This window comes from Leucoraja erinacea, chromosome 7 (assembly GCF_028641065.1).
Source record: "Leucoraja erinacea ecotype New England chromosome 7, Leri_hhj_1, whole genome shotgun sequence".
Taxonomy (NCBI): Eukaryota; Metazoa; Chordata; class Chondrichthyes; order Rajiformes; family Rajidae; genus Leucoraja; species Leucoraja erinaceus.
This window is the reverse complement of record NC_073383.1, coordinates 21,632,019-21,657,857: the sequence shown is the minus strand read 5'-3', so window position 1 is coordinate 21,657,857 and position 25,839 is coordinate 21,632,019. Positions and strand designations below refer to the sequence as shown.

The 25,839-nt window shown below is 40.6% G+C and overlaps 1 protein-coding gene across 3 annotated transcripts in view; it reads left to right on the top strand.

Annotated features, from left to right (window-relative positions):
• Positions 1 to 25,839, top strand: part of mtx2 (metaxin 2) — an 83,566-nt gene that overhangs the window by 23,399 nt on the left and 34,328 nt on the right. For 2 of the 3 annotated variants that reach the window (XM_055637910.1, XM_055637912.1), the window contains exons 2-3: positions 2,416 to 2,463; positions 3,218 to 3,264. In XM_055637910.1, coding sequence (XP_055493885.1) covers positions 2,416 to 2,463; positions 3,218 to 3,264 — 95 coding nt within the window. The remainder of the gene's footprint in view (positions 1 to 2,415; positions 2,464 to 3,217; positions 3,265 to 25,839) is intronic. The other variant, XM_055637911.1, reaches the window with a different exon arrangement.

Below are 25,839 nucleotides of genomic sequence, written 5' to 3'. Positions count from 1 at the left end.
ATATTATTTTCCATTACATTGCTGATGATTAGGAGGACACTGTCCATTATTTAGCCAGATTGAACTTGTCCAACAATTTGTGGACATTACGTAATTGGGCAAATTTCTGCATTATATGTCAGTGTTTTGAAAAAGATGCGCTTTCTTCTGAAGCACGTCTCTGACTTAATGCAACTCAGATTCAGATTCAACTTTAATTGTCATTGTCAGTGTACAGTACAGAGACAACGAAATGCATTTAGCATCTCCCTGGAAGAGCGACATAGCATATGATTTGAATAAATATTTACATTAGCATATATACAGACATAGTGTTTTTCCTGTGGGAGGAGTGTCCGGGGGGGGGGGGGGTGATTGGCAGTCACCGAGGTACGTTCTTGAGTAGAGTGACAGCCGCCGGGAAGAAGCTGTTCCTGGACCTGCTGGTCCGGCAACAGAGAGACCTGTAGCGCCTCCCGGATGGTAGGAGGGTAAACAGTCCATGGTTGGGGTGAGAGCAGTCCTTGGCGATGCTGAGTGCCCTCCGCAGACAATGCTTGCTTTGGACAGACTCAATGGAGGGGAGCGAGGAACCGGTGATGCGTTGGGCAATTTTCACCACCCTCTGCAATGCCTTCCGGTCGGAGACAGAGCAGTTGCCATACCATACTGTGATACAGTTGGTAAGGATGCTCTCGATGGTGCAGCAGTAGAAGTTCACCAGGATCTGAGGAGACAGATGGACCATCATAATGTTAGGTCCTTGGCCTTTTCTTTATCCAGTACTCTCAGCTATTTCTTGACAATACATGGAGTGAATTGGTTTAGACCAATCCTCTGATTTGGGATCACGTGGAAATTGAGATGGATCGTCCATTTGGCACTTCTGGCTGAAGATAGAAACATAGAAATTAGAAATTAGGTGCAGGAGTAGGCCATTCGGCCCTTCGAGCCTGCACTGCCATTCAATATGATCATGGCTGATCATCCAACTCAGTATCCCGTACCTGCCTTCTCTCCATACCCTCTGATCCCCTTAGCCACAAGGGCCACATCTAACTCCCTCTTAAATATAGCCAATGAACTGGCCTCGACTGCCCTCTGCGGCAGAGATGGTGTCAAAAGTGTTGTTTTGTATATTTACCAGGTTGGCACCATGTTTAGGTTTGACTGATGCTGTGCCTGCATGCCCTTCTGCATTCCTTGGCCCCTGCATGATTATGGTACACAAGTTTACAGGTGGTGATAGAATGCATTTCTTACATTGTGGTGGGATGTAATTATGATACTTCTAATGTAAGGTTTGTGTCCTGAGGGGGAAAATCAGTTCGATGCTGTTCCATTTAGTTCAATAGTTGTGATGTGCTATGTGGTTTGATCGTTACTGACCTTGTAAATCCATCTATAATGTTCATGGGCAGGAATTCAAGATTTCCACCACCTTTTGTATCAAAGTGCTTTCCATCATTTTGCGTTGACTACCTCAACATTTGTTCTTCCTTCTGGATTTTCTGAGATGAGGTAGTTCATGTTATGTCTATCAATTAATTTACAATCGATATTCTAGGAAATTCAGGCCTCATAAATCACCACTTTTGTGGCGTGAATGTTGTGGTGAATCTGCGTTGCACTCATATCCTTCTGGTTCATGCTTGAACTGAAAATGGAGCCTGATGGAGTCCAATCAGACTCCTACACATAATTCCTCGCTCACGTGGAACAAGAGCCAACTTTTTAACCATTTATATTATTTTGGAAAGCTAACATAATCATTTATGTATTTGGACTGCAAAACCACTCTTTTTATCCACTAGCCATTTAGAAATTACTCTGATTTTTCTTGTCAATAGTGGCCTTACCTTTGACCAGTCATTATCAGTTTGCAAATTTTCATTGCCATCTTCACTACTTATTGTGCCTCCTAACTTAAGTGGAATCAGCAAACTGATAACCCAAATAATATTAATATGGTTCAATCTGTTTATCATTAAAGACTCTTGGTGCTTCTATCAACTTTACCAATCTCATGAACGGAATGTAATTGGCTGTTTCACTTCTGTGGCTGTACAAAATCTGTTAAGACCTAAAAGTGATGTTTTAAAGCATCAGGCGTTAATTGTGTTTTTCTATGTAGGATGTTGTAGAGTTAAGATTTTCTAGTTAGGATGTTGTACTGTTTTGTCATAATTCTTAAAAACAAATTAAATCATATTTGTTTCAACATTTAAGATTATCAGCTGACCTTTTCAATGATTGAAATCATGGAATATAACGTATAATTAAGATCTGGGAGTTAAGTAAATGCTTAACTGTACCGTTTTGTTTCAACAAATATGGACTAATGTCCTCAGAAATTAGGTAAACTGTATCAAATACAGAAATATATTCCGTGCCTGGGCATTTCACGTACTAATTCAGTGTATAATATTTTTACAGCAGCAGAGCCTTGGCCTGAAAATGCAATACTTTTTCAACCATTAAAAGGTAGGTATTGTGTTTTGGAATTGAATCCTCTTCTTTCTATTACGATGCAAGAACAGCAAATGATTGCCATCTATTTTTCTTTGTAATTATTATTTAGTAAAAGCTTTGGAAAGTTCTGGTAACTTTTTAATATTTGGCACCCTTTCATATTACCATGAGTTTTTATTGACATCTGTCTGTCAGCATAGACAGAAAAGAAAATCATGACATCTAGCTCTCATAATTCATTATTGAATTATTATATCAGTTGGTATCATTAGCTGGGTTTAAAATGTTATGATAAACATCTTATTGTTGGCTTTTCCAACAATTGAGAAGTGATTTGTTGATACCTCAGATATTTAAATGTTATGGCAAACATGGCTCATTATAAAAAAAACTTAAATGTTTCACATTGGCAGAGACAGTTCAGGTTTCCTTTAGCAGCTCTTCATATATCATCAGCTCATGTTATGGCCCCCATTTGGGGCACGCAGCCTGCTCCAGTTGTCAGAAGACTGCAAAGTAATGAAGACTAATAGGTTGCTGCCCCAGTCCTCTAAACCAAGGATTTTTTATTGCAGTGAACTTGTCATCTTTCTTTCTCTTGACAGACTGAAATGTTTTATAATATTAGCTTCAAATAGATTTCAAGAACAATATGAGAGACCTTTTCTGTTTCAAGCAGTGCAAAATAGATTGCGGTGTATTAATGAGCAGATACAGGTGATAAAATTACCTTCCAAATTACTTTTGCCTTCTCATTATTATACAGGGGAACAGATTTTGCTGTCAGATAATGCTTCATGCCTCGCTGTTCAGGTAAGAAAATATGTGGCATTCTTGATATTAAAGATCAATTAACTGGGTGTGACGTAAAATCTCCATTGCATGAAATAAAGATGGAAAGAAACCAAAATAGTAGGATAACTCTCAGGAAACATATTAAAGTTTGCTTACATTTAAAACATGTTCAATTTGCAGAAGAACGGCTGGAAAAAAAAACATTATGTTGTGACTTGGTGTTTAATAAGAACGAACGATAATCCCGAAATGTGACAATTATATATAATTTTATAGGGCTTTTATTAAATACTAAGCCAGGTGTAGACCCGCTGGGCCCCGTCCCCCAACGCAATATTCCACCACTCACCCATAGCCCTCAACTACGCACGCGCGGCTGAGGGGTTCCCGTTATGACGCCAGAGATCCCCGTTGTGAAGCGAGTCACGGCAACCCTCCCCCCAACTGCACCTCGCCATCCCTCTTCCTACCCCTATTCTCCTCCATTAAATGAAATCCCCCCCTTATCCCACCCCCCCACAATGAAAATCGTGATTTTTCTTTAAAATAACCTAAACACATTGTTAGCTGTTAATGAAAACTACAGAATTTGATTAAAAGAAGTTTTTTTGAAAATCATGATTTATTATGTAAATGAGATTCGGGATCCCATTGTGACAGCTTTGTATTGTGGTCTTGTAAATCTAAATATGTCAATAACTTGTAAAATATAACATCAATTTGAATGAAACTTGACACAAACCACAATTGTGAGTAAGGTGGTGCAACATTTTTAGCGCTAATGAATGGACACGACATTTGGGCTGGCGTCGGCGCTCCCTTGAGCTGATCAATCCTTCCCACATGGGGGGGGGGGGGGGGGGGGGGGGGGTAAACATTTCACTCTCTCCTTACTCCCCTTGAAGCTGCTGATCCCATTGTCTCTCTGTCACCTCTCCCACCCTCTTCTTTTCCCTGCACTCAATCACTTCCCCCCCTCACCTCTCCCCTTTCGCACTCCCCCACTTAAGACAATGTTTAAATAACATATCTTCTCCTCCAATCCCCCACTCCGTCAACTCTCATAGGTTGTGTATTGGCAGCAGAGATCACATTGTGATTTTTCGGCTTTTGAACTGTTCACTGCAGCCTGAGTGCGAGATCCCATTGTGATGTCATTTTCGGTTTTCGGAATCTTTACGGCAGCTTGTGTAAATGATATCCCATTGTGATTGGAGAACTGTGAGGTGCCATTGTGACATCATCACTGGAAGCTGCTGGAAGAGTCTCCCTGTCAAAGGCAGTGATTTATTTCAAAATTTGCTTTTTGAAAACTTTAAATATCAATAACGTGAAATATAACATCAAATCTGAAGGAAAGTTGATTAGATCTACGACGGGAAAAATTTGAGTAAGGTTCTGCAAACATTTCAGTACTATCGTGTACCGTTTTGGCGAAGATACAATAACACGTACACACACACGTACACACACACACATATACACACACACACACACACACACACACACACACACACACACACACACACACACACACACACACACACACACACACACACACACACACACACACACACACAAACACACAAACAAGTGGGACCCATTGGATCCCAATCACACAGGAGGCCTGGTGCCCCAACGCAACCCATTCCCCAATGCAATATTCCACCACTCACCTGTTTCCCCCAATGCAACGGCAGAAGCGTTCTGCAGCCGGGGGATGGGGATGGCTTCGCACGGGAAGCATCCTGCAGCCAGGGGAGGGTGATGGCTTCAGGCGGGGCCTGTCGTGGGCGTGGGTGTGAGTGTTGGTGTGAGTGGGAGGGGGGATGGGGAGGGGTGTTGTGGGGGAGGGGGAGTGGTGGAGGGGTGTGTGTGTGAGGGAGGGGTGTGTGTGTGAGTGAGGGTGTGTGTGTGACGGAGGGTGTGTGCGTGTGTGTGAGTGTGTGTGTGTGTGTGTGTGTGTGTGAGGGTGTGTGTGTGTGAGGGAGGGTGTGTGTGTGGGGGAGGTGTGTGTGTGTGTGTGTGGGGGAGTGTGTGTGTGTGTGAGGGGGAGGGTGTGTGTGTGTGGGGGGAGGGTGTGTGTGTGTGGGGGGGGGTGGTGGGGGTGTGTGTGTGTGGGGGGAGGGGTGTGTGTGGGGGGGGGGGTGTGGGGGGAGGGGTGTGTGTGTGGGGGGGTGTGTGGGGGAGGGTGTGTGTGTGTGGGGGGGGTGGGTGTGGGGGGGAGGGGTGTGTGTGGGGGGGAGGGGGGGGTGGGGGAGGGGTGTGGTGTGGGGGGGGAGGGGTGTGTGTGTGGGGGATGTGGGGGGGGGGGAGGTGTGGGTGTGGGGGAGGGGTGTGTGTGTGGGGGGGGAGGGGTGTGAGGGGGGGAGGGGGTGTGTGTAGGGGGGTGGGTGTGTGGGGGAGGGGTGGGGGGGGGGGGGTGTGGGGGAGGGGTGGTGTGTGGGGGAGGGGTGGGGGGTGTTGGAGTGAGTAAGTGACCGGGGTTAGGGCGGGGGGTTGGAGTGAGTAAGTGACCGGGCGGGCGGGGGGTTGGAGTGAGTGAGTGAACGAGCGGGCGGGCGTGGGGGAATCCAGCTGCGGGAGGCATGGCGCCTGGAGGCAGGTGGGCCTGGATTGGTCAGCATGTGGGCATTGTGACGTCAGCAGCTGCTGAGCGCTGTTTAGATTTAAAAAATTAAGTTTTGTGATCAATTTTATTCAAAATCTGGGGAAATAATTGACCAACGAGTGGATTTCTGAACATAAGTAAAATCCCTATCGAAATGGTAAAAATCTCCGCGTTTTTGCGTCCTGTTGTCGAGGAGATACGTTTCACATGCAAAACCACACACAAACAAACACACACACACACACACACACACGCACACACACACGCACACACAGTTTTAAAAGTATACGAGACCAAGTACAGGCCCGTTGGGTCTGTTCCTGCAGCACGCGGTTGCAAGGGAGGGCGGCCTGACATTATCGCCACACGCTAGGCGTACGCCATCGAGATGGTGCGTACGACGTCGAGGCGCATTGGACGTCGAGACGCTGCGTACGACGGCGAGACGCTGCGTACGCCCGTCGAGATGCTGCGTACGCCCTCATTGCGCCTGCGGGCCGACAGGCCTTTGACATGCGGGATTTTCCGAGAGTGCAAGCCCGCGGGGATGGCGAAAAGCAGCGGGGGAGCAGCCGATCTGTGCCTTCCACCAGCGTGACAGAGCCAGGGAGGGGTGGGGGAGGGGGGGAGTGGAGGAGAGCAGGGCGGCAGCAGCGAAAATCGCTAGCGAAATGTGAAAAATGTCGGCGTTTTTGGAGGAGAGCCAGCAGGAGGCGAAAAAATTAGTGAGTGGGGGGCGAAGGATTTTATTAAAAATGTGTACATAAAAATGTCCAAATGTTTTCAGGGGTGCATTAGTGAATGTAGCAAAATGGAAAAAAAATCTCGGGGGTTTTGCGTGTGGTTTTGGCGGACCAAGGAATCAAAGGCCAAATCTGACACCCACAAATAAACACACACAGAGTTTTAATGGTATGTAGAGATAGATAGATAGATAGATTGATTGATTGATTGATTGATTGATAGATAGATAGATAGATAGATAGATAGATAGATAGATAGATAGATAGATAGATAGATAGATAGATAGATAGATAGATAGATTGATTGCTAGATTGATTGCTAGATAGATAGATAGATAGATAGATAGATTGATTGATTTTTTTTTAAATGCCTATTGCTTGATGGCAGTTAAATCTTTTAGATATCAATTGTGTTAAAGCCTCCAGGATATGTTTTCAGTTGGGTTTTGCAGCCACATTGAATTTTGGCTTATTGTATCTTTTTTCCATTTTTGCTTAAAGGGGGATGAAATTTTTGAATTACGTATTAAATTATTAGGATCTGGATTTCAGTAATTGATAGAAGATTCATTAGAAGCATTCAAGGAAATTAGCTCTGTGCCCAAAATGGAAACATTTGCAAAACTATCAGGAAGGAGCTGAGAAGATGACTAATTGAAAACCTCTTTCTAACAGCCAGCACCGGCACAATTATGTAAACAGCACGCTCTCTGCATGATTCTAAATATAACAATGTATTTTAAAAGTGTTGCTTATTTATAAAACTCATAAAATTTATATTGCATACAATTTATGTTGTACATTTATTGATATAATAACAATGGTTTCTTTTTTGGGGGTCTGTGTTGTGATACCAATTGTCTTAATTTGTTTTCATTTACATACATAATTGTTTTAATTAATTTCAAATATGATTATTGCATATTTAAGAGACTGGAGTGGGATAAGCATTGGTCTTGTTCTTTTGAAAGATTATCATAAGATCAGTAGATAGTAGAATTAGGCCATTCAGCCCATCAAATCTACCACGCCATTCAATCATGGCTGATCTATCTCTCCCTCCTAGCCCCATTCTCCTGCCTTCTCCCCATAACCTCTGACACCTGTTCCAATCAAGAATCTATATATCTCTGCCTTAAATATATCTACTGACTTTGCCTCCACAGCCTTCTGTAGCAAATAATTCCACAAATTCACCACCCTCTGATTGAATGTATTCCTCCTCAATTCGTACCTAAAAGACCATCCTTTAATTCTAATGACCTCTAGTCCTAGACTCTCCCACTAATGGAAACATCCTCTCCACACCCACTCTATCCATACCTTTCACTATTCTGTATGTTTCAATGAGGCCCCACCCCCTCATTCTTCTAAATATAGGGAATATAGGCCCAGTGCCGTCAAACGCTCATCCTATGTTATTTTTATATAATTTTATAATAAAGATGTACATTAAGTTATAAGAACTCTAAAATAAAATAATCCCAAAACCATTCCTTTTATAGGATCTTTTTACGTGTCATCTCTCGAATTCCTTTAATGGCAAAAAAAAACCCCGCATATTCAAAGCTTCTGTAACAGTTTCCCTTATTGCAAAGATTTTAAGTTGTTATTAAATGTAAAACTCCAAACTCTCAATGAACTTTAAAATAACATGAGATATTTTAAAACATCAAACCATTTTATACTAAGAGCCTAAAGGATATAATTTGGAAGAGGCCAGAAGACCTTTTGAGAGCATGCTGCACCATTCAATAAGATTATGAACTTACTGGTCATGACTAATCTTCTACTTCATATACTTTCCTAACCAATTTCCATATTCCTCGATTCCCATTGGGCTTCTTCCATAACTGATTATCCATAGTCTGCAGATGAGAGAAATGGAAGTTTAAAAATGACCACACAGGGCAATATAATAATTATGTGATATAAGGTACTTCTTAACCAGAAATAAAAAATAGTTGAAAATATTCAGCAGGTCATTCAATGGAAGGGGAAACCAATGTAAAGAAGCCATTGAATGACTTATTGGATGAGTTTTTAAGAACATATGGGGAGCAGTGAGCAAAAGGGAAGGCTTGTAATAGAATAGATTGCCAGATGGATTAAGCAACAGTAAAAATATGATAGATCATGGAGTGATGAGGTATGAAAAAGAGAATTGTTATCCATGTTTGCTCAAAATCTGGAAAAAAAACCCAAATATGTTGGAAATCGCTCATTATCCACAATTATTGAAATTCATGGTAAATCCAGAAAGCAGGCGTATTCCTTTTTGGTAAGTGTGATACTAATCTTTAAGCTTCTGTTGAGCTTTGTTGGAGCAGTGTCAGATTGAGGTCAGTTTCATCAGTGTGGGAACATTCAAAAAGGAATTGGATATGCTGCGGAAATGAAAATAATTTCAGGACTAACAGAACAGAGCAGAGAAGTTAATTCATTGGAAAGCTCTTTTGAAAAACCAGCACCTGCATGAGTCTAGTGCCAGTATATTTTGCAGCTTATTGATTGCTTAAGAAACCCATCAAATATATATCATGCAATTATTTATGCAGTTATTTTTCAAATGTAAGGCAATCTGAAGCCTGGGGCTATTTTTGTAAATTAAACGGGGTATGTTCTGCAAAGTGGTCACCCAGTCTGTTTGATCTTTGTGGTTTATTTAATTGAAAGAAGCCTTTGAATCACCGATTCATCTAGCATGTGCATTTCTGACTACTTGGTGGGAAGCTGCACTGTTGAACATCTGACGTATTTTCTTTAAAAAAAAAATTCTGTTTCTCTCATGCAACTCCTATATATCGGTGAGACCAAGTATAGATTTGGCGATCGTTTTGCCGAGTACTTAGGCTCAGTCCGCCTTGGCCTATGCAATCTCCCGGCTGCCAAACATTTTAAATCCCCCTCCCATTCTAATATAGACCTTTTTGGCCTGGGCCTCCTCTACTGTCAGAGTGAGTCCCGCACAAATTGGAGGAACGGCATCTCATATTTCGCTCGGGCAGCTTGCAACCAAGTGGTATGAATGTTGATTTCCCTAATTTCAACTAACTCCTGCATTCCCTCCCCTCCTCTCCTCCACCCTAATCATTTTACCAGTTCCACTGTTCACATCCTTGTATTGCTCTTGTTATCATACATTCCCCAGCCCACAATGGACCATTTATGGACTCCACCCTTCCTGAGATCATCTGTTGTCGGCCCTGATTTGTTCTGGCCTTTTCTCGTCTCCATTTTAAATGATGGAAAAAGTTTGCATTCAGCTAAAGACCTTAAAAGGAATACGATAACCAGCTGAAGGGCTTTATGGAAGAAGTTTGAAACAGAGTTTAGGATAAGTTAGCAATAGTAGTGAAAAGAATATGAAAGCGGAGAATGTGTACAGTAGAAAGTGTTGGAAATTAATCAAGCCAATGGATGGAGGGAAAATTTACTTAGTTCTCTGGGATCTGTGAGCCAGGGTCAGAGTAATGAGTGTACTTAATTTTGTGAGAGAGATGTAAAGTGCTGGAGTAACGCAATGGGTCAGGCTGCATCTCTGGAGAACATGGATAGGTGACGTTTTGGGTCAGGACCCTTCAGACTTCGAAGGATGGTGCCTGACCTGCTGAGCTATTCCAGCACTTTGTCTTTTTTTGTAAACCAGCATCTGCAGCTTTGGGTCCTGGAACATGACTAGTATTCTAACATATTTTAACAGATAGGGTTGGGATGTGTGGAGCATTTCACTGTGAGAGATTGAGAGAGATTGCATCTTGAAATGATTAAGAGATAGCATTTGTGCCTTACCTTCACCAAAATACTATCTTGGAAATCAGGTTTCAGGGCTCACCACAACACAGAGTCTGCCTTGTTGAAGGTACATAATGACCTACTGCTCACCATTGACTCCGGCGACTGTGTAATCCTGCTCCTTCTTGACCTCAGCGCAGCATTTGATACTGTTGACCACACCATCCTAATTGACCTTCTCCGGTACGGGGTTGGTATTGATTGCACTGCCCTGAGCTGGTTCATCTCCTACCTCAAATGTAGGAGTTTCTCTATTAACATAGGCAACTCTTTCTCCTCCCCAGCTAGCCTCTGCTGTGGGGTTCCATAAGGTTCCATTCTTGACCCCATTCTCTTCTCCCTCTATATGCTCCCCTTAGGCCAAGTCATTCAAAGGCATGGCATTTCCTACCATTGCTACACAGACGATACATAGCTCTATCTCCCCCTGAAGCCCAAAAAACGATCAAATCTGCTGAACCTTATCCGCTGCCTCGAGGATATAAAAAGTGTTGGATGGCCCAGAACTTCCTCCAACTAAGCGAGAGTAAGTCTGACGTCATCCTTCTCGGCCCCTCGGACTCAATCAAAATGATAGCAGGCAGCCTTGGAAGCCTTACCCCATCGCTCAAACCTCACGTCAAAAACGTTGGCGTGATATTTGACTCAGCATTGAAATTTGACAAACAAGTCAATGCCGTGGTAAAAGCTAGCTTCTTCCAGCTTTGGACGATAGCTAAAGTAAACCAAGTCCTCCAGTTTGATGACCTCGAAAAGATCATCCACACATTTATCTCCTCCCGCCTAGATTACTGCAACTCCCTTTACACTGGCATCAGCCAATCTTCCCTGTCCCGCCTGCAACTGGTCCAAAACGCCGCAGCGAGACTCCTGACGGGCGCCCGAAAAAGGGACCACATCACCCCGATTCTGGCCTCTCTCCACTGGCTCCCTGTGCGGTTCCGAATAAATTTCAAGATCCTCCTTTATGTCTACAAAGCCCTTAACGGGCTTGCTCCCACCTACATCAAAAGTCTGCTTACCCACCGCACCACCTCCAGGTCCCTCTGATCGGCCGACTTGGGGTTACTGAACATCTTGGGGTTACTAGGCATAAGCTCAGGGGCGACTGCGCCTTTGCGGTTGCAGCTCCTAGACTGTGGAACAGCATCCCTCCTCCCTTCAGATGTATGTATTTATGTATGTACGTAATCTATGAACCAATGTTCTATAACGTTAGTACCTCCACCAATGTAAAGCACTTTGGCCAACGAGAGTTGTTTTTTAAATGTGCTATAGAAATAAAAGTGAAAAAAAAAAAGTGACATTTATGGACATGTAGAGGAAGAAACAACGCATCGGACAGAGTAAAACACTTCAACACAAATATGTGGCAGGAAGTGGTGTTTTGAATTGTACAATATACCATATTTCTGGTGCTCAGATATACCTTGAGGTTATCCCAGAGTGAAGTAAATGTGGAGAGGAGGGGTGGGGTTGATGCCAGAGATGATGTGCTGAGATGGCTAATTACATCCAGAAAGGTGTTTAAATGCCAGTCAAATTTGGGGGTGTAAGATTGCAACCTTCACATGCTCCGCCCTGTTTCGATATATGGATTCCCAACTAAAGCCTTAAAATAGCAAAATGCACTAATTATACATTGCATTCCTTGTTGTGTTGTATGCAGTAATTAATCTGAATTTGAAAATCTGTTTCATTAATTCAGAATTCTTATGTTTAGGAAATGAAATCTGTACGTACGTACTGTACGAGATGACAAAACATATATAGTAATCCTAAAATGACTGGTGAATGTAGTGTCTTCATTTATCATTTCAGGACTACATTTGTCCTAATACAGAACAGCAAAAAGATTGCATTATATCATTTGTCCAGGTTGTAGCGACATAAGCCAGATTGATTTCATATATGATTGTAGCTTGATGGTAAATTACATTCACATGATTGAGGAAATTTGTTACATTATTTAAAATAGCATTTAATGTAATTAGCTTCTTAATTTGTGATAAACTGCAAATACAGCCATTAGACTAACCAGATTAGAAATGTATTCTCTGAGAAATGAAGAATGATGCAATGGTTTTCATTTGTATCCATAAACACATTAGTTTAATTATAGTCCATATTATGATAAAATCTGGAGTGATGTTTGGAGAACAGCAGGTGACTTATTTTTAGTAAGCTAAAGTTATAAAGGAAAATATTTTCAAAATTGTGTTTGATTAACTGTTATATGCATACCTATGATAAACTTGAATATAATGTGATATGTATTTTTACACCCTGTGGTGTAGAACATATGGTACATGAAAATAACTCCATGGCATTTGGATCTGTTTTGAGTTTCTTTGCTTGCTCTGTTCCATTCTGCTGCACTGTTTGAGCCCTCCCAGTGAACATTTGACTAATGAGCTTATATACACCCCAACAGTCCTTTCAGGTTAGGTAGAGGTTCACATGCACATCCTCCTACCACATCTACTGTGTCCGTTGTTCAAGATATGGACTCCTATACATCGGCAAGACCAAACGTAGACTGGATAATCGTTTCGCTGAACACCTTCGCTCAAGTCAATAGACAATAGGCGCAGGTGCAGGCCATTCGGCCCCTCGAGCCAGCACCGCCATTCAATGTAATCATGGCTGATCGTCCCCAATCAGTACCCCGTTCCTGTCTTCTCCCCATATCGCCTGACTCTTATTTTTAAGAGCCCTATCTAGCTCTCTCTTGAAAGCATCCTGAGAACCTGCCTCCACCGCCCTCTGAGGCAGAGAATTCCACAGACTCGCCACTCTCTGTGAGAAAAAGTGTTTCCTCGTCTCCGTTCTAAATGGCTTACTCCTTATTCTTAAACTGTAGCCCGTTGTTCTGGACTCCCCCAACATCGGGAACATGTTTCCTGCCTCTAGCGTGTCCAAACCCTTAACAGTCTTATATGTTTCAATGAGATATCCTCTCATCCTTCTAAACTCCAGATTGTACAAGCCCAGGTGCTCCATTCTCTCAGCATATGACAGTCCCACCATCCTGAGAATTAACCTTGTAAACCTACGCTGCACTCCCTCAATAGCAAGAATGTCCTTCCTCAAATTTGGGGACCAAAACTGCACACAATACTCCAGATGTGGTCTCACTGGGGGTCTGTATAACTGCAGAGGGACCTCATTGCTCCTATATTTGATTCCTCTTGTTATAAAGGCCAACATGCCTTTCGCTTTCTTCACTGCCTGCTGTACCTGCATGCTTACTTTCATAGACTGATGAACAAGGACCCCCAGATCCCGTTGTACTTCCCCTTTTCCCAACTTGAAGCCATTTAGATAGTAATCCTTCCTGTTTTTGCTACCAAAGTGGATAACCTCACATTTATCCGCATTAAACTTCATCTGCCATGCATCTGCCCACTCCCCCAACCTGTCCAAGTCACCCTACATTCAAATAGCATCCTCCTCACAGTTCACACTGCCACCCAGTTTTGTGTCATCTGCAAATTTGCTAATGTTACTTTGAATCCCATCATCCAAATCATTGATGTATATTATAAATAGCTGCCGTCCCAGCATCGAGCCTTGCGGTAATACACTAGTCACTGCCCTCCATTCTGAAAGGGACCTGTTAATCCCTACTCTTTGTTTCTGGTCTGCCAACAACTTCTCTATCCTTGTCAGCACTCTATCCCCTAATTTTTCCCACAAATCTTCTATGTGGGACCTTATCAAATGCTTTCGGTGGCGCTATGGAGAACTAAGTCCAGCGCCAACCAGCTCCGTACCGAGGAAAACAAAAAACGGGAGAAAAATCGGGACCTACCTGCAGCGATCGCAATCTGAAACGGCAGCCTGCGTGACGTCATCAGGCCTGCGACTTAAGGTATGTCGCTACAACACACCCCCCCCCCGTGGAACAACAAAAAAATCGGGTAAAGGAAGACCCCAGATGGAAGAGGAAGGCCCTACAGAAGCCTCGGCCTCAGTTACAACGATGGCCCAGGAAGATCCTCCAAGGAAGATTAAAGGGGGGAAAAAAGGGGAAATGGAAGATCTTAAAATCTTTTTGGCTGCTGAAATGAAGACTTGTCTGGCTGCTGAAATGAAGACTTTTAGTGAGAAATTTCAAAAATCACTAGACACCTTCAAGGTAGATTTTAGAGCAGAAATGCTCGTTACAGTTCAACAAATGTTTGAAAGCTGGAAGAGGACGAGGGAGGAAGAGGTCAAAGACCAGATGGAAGTGATGGAAGCCAGACTCGTTTCGGTGGAAACAAAGGCTCAAATAGAGGTGGACCCCATTCGCCAAGAACTCGATCAACACAGAATAGCGATAACCGAGCTTGAGAAATGTGCGATGACGAGTGCAGAAAAACAGTAAAATCAGCTCCTTACTGAAAACCAACGCCTCACAAACATGGTGAGCAAATTAAATGATAAATGTACTGATCTGGAGGGGCGTCAAAGACGAAAGAACCCTAAGAATTGTAGGGGTGAAGGAAGGAAGGGAGAAGGAAATGGGTACTCGGGATTTTGTGGCAGACCTACTACATACAGTCCTAAAATTGGATCACAAACCTCTACTCGGCCGAGCCCATAGAGCGCAGCGACGTCGTACTCAAGATGATGTCCATCCAAGACAAATTATTGTAAAAGTCCTACAGGATCATGAATTTGATGAGATAATGAAGAAAAGTGTTCGGAGCGGTCAACTGTTTTTTGAAGGCGAGAGATTTAGCATCTACCGAGATTACTCGACAGAGGTCTTCAAGAAAAGAATGCTGTTCAACGAGACCAAAAGAATATTGAAGAGTGTACCGGATTTGAAATACAGCCTACTCTATCCCGCAAAGCTAAGAGTCACCTACAATTCCAATGTGTTCTTTTTTACAGAGCACGAAAAAGCACTCGAATACGCCAAGGTAGTTGGTAACGTGCCTACAGACTGAAGAACCCACACCACTCCTTAGGAGCCAAGGACTAAGATGACCATCAGATCTAAAAGGACCTTTAAAATTCGTTCAAGAACTTTATAGACACTTGGAAATCGAAAATGATGGAGGACACTGGACAAAAACTGCGATTTTTCGAGGGTTTTTCCCTCTTTTCTCTCTTTTTTGTTTTAGCTCTTTTTAGGTTACTAATCATTACTATTATATGTAAATTCATATTTAACTATATAGGTAACAACTAATACTTATTAAATATCCTTATTTCCACTAAAATTATTAACATTATTAATTCTTATAAAAGTTAATATGGTATAAGATGGATAACAATGATCAATAACTAATAGTCTTTGATAAATGAAGAAAGGAATTACATAATATAGTATATAGAAAGATATGTAAGAGGTAAATCAACCTATATGATAATTATGATTGACGGGTTTCCTTTTCTTTTTTTCGCTCTATCTTTCAATTTAAAATCATTTTGCTGTCTTGAACCTTTCTGCAGGGTTATGTGTTGACACTAGTATACATGTGGGTATGCATACATATATATATATATATACGTGTACGTAGGTAGGTGTATATATATTGTGTGGGTATAAGTATGACTAGGTAAATAAGTTTGATACTCCCAAAGAAGTTGATTGAATGTTAAATATAATTTCCCTTTTTTTTTTTTTTTCCTTTCCTCTTCCTCGGGCACGGAGCTGGGAATTTTCTCATTTTACAAAGGCTACGGAAGTCTTTAGAATTCTAGCCACGTTAGTGTGGCTATCACTAACTACACTAATTGTAGATGTAGTTCTTTTTTCTTCACCCTACACTAACCAACCCTATCACTTTTCTTTCTTTAAATACTTCTTTAACTCAAGGTTTGAATGGAAAAACAAGACCAAGGCAAGGAGATATGATCGGAAGAATGATGTATTTGAATTTAAATTCATCTATCTGAGGTTTGGGAGCAGGGTCAGGTTCTATGTGTTGTTCCTTCTACCCGATTATAGACCACCACAAAAGCAATATGCAAGATGCTAACATGACAAGAAGGGGTCAGGGAATAACATTTTGTAGTTGGAATGTCAAGGGAATCAATGAACCAATTAAGAGAAGTAAAGTTTTGGCACACCTAAATCAAATCAAAACAGATATAATATTTCTTCAAGAGACACATCTTAAAAAGGAATCACAACACAGACTTAAAGCTAAGTGGATCGCTGAATCATATCATTCTTCTTTTTCCCACAAGTCAAGAGGAGTAGCAATAGTAATTCGTAAAGGAATTCCTTTTGCGACCTCCTCAATAATAGTGGATATGGATGGCAGATATATTATAGTGGTTGGAGAGTTAAATGGTGAAAAAGTGATCCTTCTAAATGTTTATGGGCCTAACTTCGATAACCCCACTTTTTTTAACAAAACATTTAATAGAATTCCTGAATTTGCACAATACAAATTAATAATTGGAGGAGACTTCAATTGTACATTAGACCCATACTTAGATAGATCATCAAGGCAAAAAAAATCAACATCCAACTCAAGTGTTTTTTTAAATTCATTTATTAATACCACTAATATTAAGGATATCTGGAGAATAGAAAACCCAACCGGACGGGAATATTCATTTTATTCACCAGTACACAAAACATACTCAAGAATAGATTACTTTTTAGTTGATTCTACGTTTATTCCATTTACTTATAATTCAAAATATCATAACATTATAATCTCAGATCACGCACCGGTAACATTCATGAGTAAATTAAATGGAATGTCCGAAAAAACAAACATATTGGAGACTTAACCCGCAAATCTTGAACGAAAGATCATGCCAGGAATATATTATTAAACAAATTCAAATATTTTTTGAGGTAAATGACAACCCTGACACACCTGCTTCTCTTATGTGGGAGACGTTCAAAGCGTATGTTCGAGGTACATTAATCTCTGCCCAAGCATTTTATAATAAAGAAAACAGGATTAAACAAAAAGCACTGGAAAGTGAAATTAAGCAACTAGATACAGAAAACGCGAGAACGCCATCTACGTTAAAACATAATAAAATTGCTGTACTGAAATATAAATTAAATAAAATGTACTCAGAACAAGTAATAAAACTTTATCAAAAAACCAAACAAATACAGTTTGAATTTGGAGACAAACCACAAAAATTATTAGCACGCCAGCTGCGAAAAATGGAAGGGGAAAAAATAATTCATAAAATTAGAACAGAGACAGGAGAATTATTAAAAATGCCCAAGGATATAAATGATAGATTTCTACAATACTATCATAACCTATATTCAACTAAAACTGTAGCACAATCAGAAGGAATAGCAGATTTTTTAATAAAATGTAATTTAAAAGGTTTAGATTCAAAGGATAGAGAATTATTAGAAAGGGAAATTACGATAAAGGATATTGAGGAGTCTATTGGCTCTCTTAAAAATGGTAGGCAGTAGGGCCAGATGGTCTAGGTTCAGAATTTTACAAGAAATTTCATGATGCTGTGCCCACGCTTGCAAAGACTATATGATTATATCTACACCCAACAGAAACTCCCAGATACCTTAAATGAATCTATAATAACGCTTATTCCTAAAGCTGATAAAGATCCGGAAGATCCGGGATCATACAGAGCAATTGCACTTCTGAATACAGACCAGAAAATACTAACTAAAATACTAGCACGTAGATTAAGTACAGTGATGAATAAATTAATACACCCTGACCAAACAGGCTTTATTCAGAAACGGTATTCATATTATAACCTAAGAAGATTATTTAATATTATATATACCAAGAGAATTATTAATGAAGATTTAGCAATAATCTCACTTGACGCTGAAAAAGCATTTGATCAGGTCGAATGGCCTTATTTATTTTCGGTGATGGAAAAAATGCAGCTAGGGGAGAAATTTTGCACATGGATAAAACTGCTATACACAAATCCTACGGCCAGAATACTTACCAACCAAAGACTGTCATCTAAATTCAGTCTATCTAGAGGGTGTAGACAAGGATGCCCGTTATCTCCATTACTATTTGCACTTGCAATTGAGCCACTTGCAGAAAGAATTAGGGGGCATCCGGAAATATATGGGTAATAACAGTAAAGACACAGTGAATAAAAATTTCTCTATATGCAGATGACGTATTAATTTACATCACAAAACCAGAAGAAATTAGTATCCCAAACCTATTAAAACTAATAAACCAATTCGGTGCACTTTCAGGATACAGAATAAATTGGAATAAAAGTGAAATTATGCCAATAAGGGAACATAACAAACAGATAATACAACAATTCCCATTTAAAGTAGTAAATGAAAAATTTAAATATCTAGGTATCTATGTAACTAAGATATATACATCATTATTTAAAGCAAATTTCCCCCCATTATTGAATAAATTACATAAGAATATCCAATACTGGAAAACATTACCTATTTCAATGGTTGGTAAAATTAATGCCATAAAAATGATTTTTTTACCGCAAATATTATACCTTTTTCAGACGATTCCGATATACCTGGCAAAAAACTTCTTAAAAAAATTGGACTCTATTGTTAATGATTTTATCTGGGATTATAAGAATCATAGGATAAGCAAAAGACACCTGTGTAAATCAAAAAATAATGGAGGCTTGGTTTTACCTAACTTTTTGTTTTATTTCTGGGCAGTTAATATTAAAAATGTGAACTTCTGGTTGGGAGAAATAGACCAGCAACCAGACTGGTTAAAAACTGGAAAGGGAAGATTGTATGCCTTATGATATTGGTGCGATATTATTTGCTACGTCTAAATTAAACAAGAAAATTTATAAGGAAAACCCTATAATATTTAGTGCTATAAAAATTTGGAAACAAGTAAAAAAGACATTAAAATTAGATAACTTATCTCTTTTTCTTCCAATTGTGAATAACTCATTGTTTAAGCATTCATGTTTAGTCGGGGGTTTTACACAATGGAAGAATAATGGAAATAAAAATATAGGACACCTTTACAAAGAAGGCTCTTTTTTGACATTTCAGGAGTTGCAACAGATTTATGGACTTCGAGGAAATGATTATTTCAGATATCTTCAACTCAGAGATTATGTTAAATCGAATTCTAAAAATTTTCGAAATAGAAACCCAGAGATTCTAGATGAATGTTGGAATAAGCATCCTAATACAGAAAAATTAATATCTTATATATATAATATCTTATTAGATAGTGACATTCCTTTGACGGACTTACACAGACAAGCATGGGAAAAAGAATTAAACCAGGTAATAACGAAAGACACTTGGGAAGAAAGTCTACAACACATACATCAATGTTCACTAAACGCGAGACATTCTCTAATACAATTTAAAGTAATACATAGGTTACACTACGCCAAAACAAAATTACATAAAATTTTTCAACATATCTCACCTATATGTGATAAATGTCAACATTTAGAAGCTACGTTATCGCACATGTTTACAAACTGTACAAAAATTAAAAAAATTTTTTGGGTAAATATTTTTAGTATAATATCCAAAGTAATCAACACACAAACTGGAACCCAACTCAAAATTAATAATATTCGGAATATTAGAATCAAATCAAACACTTAGAATAACACAAAGAAACTTTATCGATTACAGTTTAATAACAGGCAAAAAATTAATCCTAAAATTTTGGAAAGGCCCTACGGCCCCCCCACAATCAAAATGTGGATTATAGAAATGACGGAGACCTTAAACATGGAAAGAATCAGATTTTCCCTGTTGGATAAACAGGAATTATTCGTTGGAACATGGTCTCCTTTTATTGATTATTTAAAGGGTCAGAACAGTTCAGCACAGGAACCTGACTAGCACCCGGACTAAAGATTGGATGAAATGCTATACTTCGAAATGTACGAACATATCTCGAATGATGTTTTTAAACTTTAACAAATTTTTCCATTCTTCTTCAACTACCTCTTTCACTCCTTTTCCTTTTTTTATTTTTTATTTTAGTTTTCTTTTTCCTTCTTCCCTCTCTCTATTTCATCTATCCCTTTAGCCCTATCTAGTTATAAAAAAAAAAAGAAGAAAAATGCAAAAAGTATTGGAGACAATGTAATAATAACTGACAATATTATCAATTTAAAAATGATGTAATAATGATGTAATAGATGTAATAGATCATGTACCTATCTCCAATAATAAAAAATTAAATACAAAAAAAAAAATGCTTTCTGAAAGTCCAGGTACACTACATCCACTGGCTCTCCCTTGTCCATTTTCCTAGTTACATCTTCAAAATATTCCAGAAGATTAGTCAAGCATGATTTCCCCTTCGTAAATCCATGCTGACTCGGACCGATCCTGTTACTGCTATCCAAATGTGCCGCTATTTCATCTTTTATAATTGACTCCAGCATCTTCCCCACCATCGATGTCAGGCTAATTGGTCTATAATTCCCTGTTTTCTCTCTCCCGCCTTTCTTAAAAAGTGGGATAACATTAGCTAACCTCCAATCCACAGGAACTGGTCCTGAGTCTACAGAACATTGGAAAATTATCACCAATGCATCCACGATTTCAAGAGCCACTTCCTTAAGTACCCTGGGATGCAGACCATCAGGCCCTGGGGATCTATCAGCCTTCAGTCCCATCAGTCTATCCAACACTTGTATTCACTGGAGTTTAGAAGGATGAGGGGAAATCTTATAGAAACATATAAAATCATAAAAGGACTGGACAAGCTAGATGCAGGATAAATGTTCCCAATGTTGGGCGAGTCCAGAACCAGGGACCACAGTCTTAGAATAAAGCGGAGGTCATTTAAGACTGAGGTGAGAAAAAAACTTTTTCACCCAGATAGTTGTGAATTTATGGACTTCCCTGCCACAGAGGGCAATGGAGGCCAAATCACTGTATGAATTTAAGAGAGAGTTAGAGAGAGCTCTATGGGCTAGTGGAGTCAAGGGATATGGGGAGAAGGCAGGCACCGGTTATTGATAGGGGACGATCAGCCATGATCACAATGAATGGCGGTGCTGGCTCGAAGGGCCGAATGGCCTCCTCCTGCACCTATTTTCTATGTTTCTAACACCATTTCCTGCCTAATGTGGATTTCCTTCAGTTTTTTCCGTCACCCCAGATCCTCTGGCCATTACTATATCAGGGAGATTGTTTGTGTCCTCCTTAGTGAAAGCAGATCCAAAGTAATTGTTCAACTCATCTGCCATTTCCTTGTTCCCCATAATAAATTCACCTTTTTTGGTCTTCAAGGGTCCAACTTTGATCTTAACTATTTTTTTCCTCTTCACATACCTAAAGAAGCTTTTACTATTCTGCTTTATATTCTTGGCTAGCTTACCTTCGTACCTCATCTTTTCTCCCCGTATTGTCTTTTTGGTTATCTTCTGTTGTTCTTTAAACATTACCCAATTGTCTTGTTTCCCGCTCATCTTTGCTACGTTGTACTTCTCTTTAATTTTTATACTGTTCCTGATGTCCCTTGTCAGCCATGGTCACCCCTTTCTCCCCTTGGAATCTTTCTTCCTCCTAGGAATGAACTGACCCTGCACCTGTATTATTCCTGGAAATACCTGCCATTTTTGTTCCACTGTCATCCCTGCTAGTGTATCTTTCCAGTCAACTTTTGCCAGCTCCTCCCTCATGACCCCATAGTCCCCTTTATTCAACAGTAACACCGACACCTCCGATCTACCCTTCTCCCTCTCCAATTGTAGGGCACTGTATAAGCCTGGAATAGAGGTTGTTGCCCATGGGCGTTTTAAGTGCAATTTAGGAGTTTCCTGCTTGGCAAAATCTATCCATTCGAGGTACACAGTTCGACAGTTTTGAAACCCAAGGAGGTATTTCTAAAGTGTTTGACTAACTTTGCAAAATTGAAATTTGTAGAAAAGTAAGGTAGCTGCTCTGAGCACTTGAAAAAATCTTTCTGGCATTGATTAGTTGGTGGTTAGTTCATTTTTGGCAAGTCTTGAGTGTTTTAGTTTCTATGAAGTGAGAGTTCCTGATTTGATGTTAATTTTACCTATCTATGTTTGAGCCACAAGAAACTGCAGGTGCTGGAATGGTGAGCAAATCATCAAGTGTTAGTGAAACTCACAGGTCAGGCAGCATCTGTGGAGGAAATGGCCAAAGAGTGTTTCAACTGATTGGGTAGATGGTGAAAGCTGGAAAGAGGTGGGGTGGGACAAAGCCTGGTAAGTGATAACTGGATACAGGTTGGGGAGGGGTAATTGACAGATAGTGACAAAAGAGCGGTGAAAAGGAGACAAAATGGTGTCAGATAGGGAAAGAAGAGGATGAGTGAAATATAAAGAGTAAAGGAAGGATAAAACCAAGTATTGGGATTAGGGGATCGGAAAGGATCGTGGACGGAATGGGGTGACTGGGATGCATGTGACAAAATTGGGAGCAAGGGGAAGACTTGAAAATGGAGAATTCATTGTTCATACTCTTGGGTTGTGAGTTACCCAAGTGGAATATGAGATGTTATTCCACCAGTTTGTGTATAGCTTTGCTTAGGCAATGGGGGAGGCCCAGAACACAGAGATCAGTATGGGAATGGGAAGAGGAGGTTAAAATGGTTGTCAACTGGGTGCTCCTTGGTGGACAGAGTGCAAGTATTCAGCAAAGCAGTTGCCTACTCTATGCTTGGTCTTGCAGATATATAGGAGGCTATGACTGAAAACAATGTAATAGACACATATGGCCTGACTGTTGCAATGTGGGAACGTGTGGTCTCAATGTGGCAATGTCATTGATAAAGTAACTGAAAACAACTAGCGGGAAGTTCATGCAAGCCCACAAGACTGGTTGGCTTTGTGAGGAGTTGGAAGAGGGAACAAGCCAAAGGCAGCAGATGGGGAGATCAAGTGTAGAGCTGCATAGAAAAATATAATATTCATCCTGACCTTCTGAGTTCCTCCCGCAGTTTGTGTTTTGAACTTGATTGGGCCAATATGAATAAATGTGAACGGCAACTTTTTATGTAATGAGCAAAATTGAAGAGACAAATTTGGTGTACCTCAAGGAATAATTTTGATGGTAATTTTTTTGTTTAATAATACTGTATTGAATAAAAAATAAATTGAATAAAAAATACAACAGATTTTGGTTATAGCAGATGGACCTATCGACCTTCCATGCTGCTGACACCACCTCCGGCCCACTCTGCATCCCTGGCCACTTCAAGGCTGGGCTGCTGACACTATCCCCGGCTTGTTGCAAGCTGGTCTACCAACGTCACCCCTGGCCCACCATGACAGCCCGGCTGCTTCCATGCTGGACCTGCAGACCACCATACCAGGCTCTGGTCCGCATCGCTGCGCCAGGCCATTTCTAGGCTGGACATATTGCTGCCACCGCCAGCACACATAGCTGCCTCAGCCACTTCCAGGGCGCGCCTGCCACCGCCACTGCCACCACCAATGCCGACCCTTCCTGAACTCCAGCCGCCCGCATGCCGTGACCAATAACTCCACCAATCCTCGCCTCAACTCGCCTGGATTCCAGGCCCAGTTCCAGACCGAAGGTTTGAAGAAGGATCTCGACCTGAAACGTCGGCTATCCACGTTCTCCAGTATTGCTGCGAGTTGACCTGCTGAGTTACTGCAGCACTTTGTGTCCTTTTGTGTATTAAACAGCATCTGCAGTTCTTTATTTCTACAATTTACTTAATGATAATCTATATTACTCGGTAATCCATTACTTGATTATAGCGGCCAATTGTCAATTAGGAACACCATTCCCCCTCCCCCCTCTCCATGGTCCATTAAAACGAGGGTTTACTGTAGTTATTCGTTCTGAAGCTTCCTTTTTTACATTTTATTTTGATGTTTATAAACAGCTCTCCACTTTTAATCTCCCCACCTACTGCCTTTGGCTCCCTCCACCCTCAACTTCTCACATCACTAACCAGTCTTGTAGGTGAACATGAACTTCTAGTCAGTAGTCTTCAGCTACTTTATCAGTGATGTTGCTGCATCTCCACTCCCTCCGTCATGTAAAACATTTTCTTCAGGTCCATTTACAACTCTTTTTCTAATAAGTAGTCTATCAATTTTTCAAATTTGGAAACAAACATGTTTAATGTAGAAATAAGGAACTGTAGATACTTGTTTACAAAAAAAGACACAAAGTGCTGCAGTAACTCAGCAGGTGAAGCAGCATCTCAGGAGAACATGGATGAAGATGAAGAAGGGTCCTCTTATATCTAGCAACAAACATTACGTTACCTATGCATGCTCTCCAGAGATGCAGCCTAGCCCGCTGAGTTACACCAGCACTTCTGTGTCTTTTTTTTTAAAGAAGTATAACCTTTTATAGTTGCACTTGGTTTAGGTTTAATAATATAAATGAGGTTGGGCAACTAACCCTCTCTCAGTAGGTGAGATAGTAATTATTTACCAATCCTGCACATTTCAGATTATGGCTGTCATTTGAACTTATTGCCTTTTGCATGGTTTTCTAGAGCTTTTTTAGCCCTCCAACTAATGGGCAGCATCTATTGCTAGATTTACCTAGATTGCTAGAAACCATTTCCAGTTTTCACTTTCAATTTCAATGTACTTTATTTATCCGTTAGGAACTTTGGTTTCTGCAGCCATATAACAAGAAGAAACAATTTTACAAGACACACAACCAACTCAATTCACACAGACATCCATCACAGTGAATCTCCTCCTCACTGTGATGGAAGGCAAAGTCTTGTCTCTCCCCTGTTCTCAATCCTCTCCCGATGTTAAAGCCTCCGGTGGGCGATGGTAAGTCCCGTGGCCGTTAAGGCTGCGCCAGCGATGTAAGGCCCTGCTCCGGGTCTTAATGCTGGAGCCCCCGGCGGGCGATGGCAAGTCCCGCCATTGGGGCATGTAATAGAACTGTGGTTCCCTACTGCACTATAATTCATGTCAAGCTAATTCATATATTCTGCCCCCTTCAGATGCTTCTTCCTTTCTGATCTAATGCCAATCACCCTGACGACTCTCACTTATTCCAAGTGTCTTTGACTGTAGGCTATTTTGATTCACAGCAAGGGTTTCAAGGCGGCTTGAAAAAGGTGCATAAGGTTCTGCCAAATTAATGTTACCATACTTTATGGGTTTATTTTCGGCAAAAGATAATCCCTGCTCACTCCTTGAAATACTGATGCCTGTTGTCCAATATTGACCCCGAGTCTGTTCTATATTTTTATCAAACATTATTATTCTAATTCTTTGCTTCATATAAGAGGACCTTTAAGGAAGAATAATCATTCAGCCAGGCTTCAATTCTATTCTATTCATTATTTATTAAAAGTAACAGCAAAAGTTGCAGAGCCTGAAATTAGAGTATCAATGTTTGTTAACTTGAACATGAAACTCTCATCCCTGGTCAGATAACTACCTAGAGTATTTAAAAAAAGAGTTTCAAATACATTCTTAAAAACAAGGGACATTCTGTGGAGGAAGAAAGAGAGTTGATAGTACTCAGTGAATGTTATGCTATATTTTACCTTTGCAAAATGC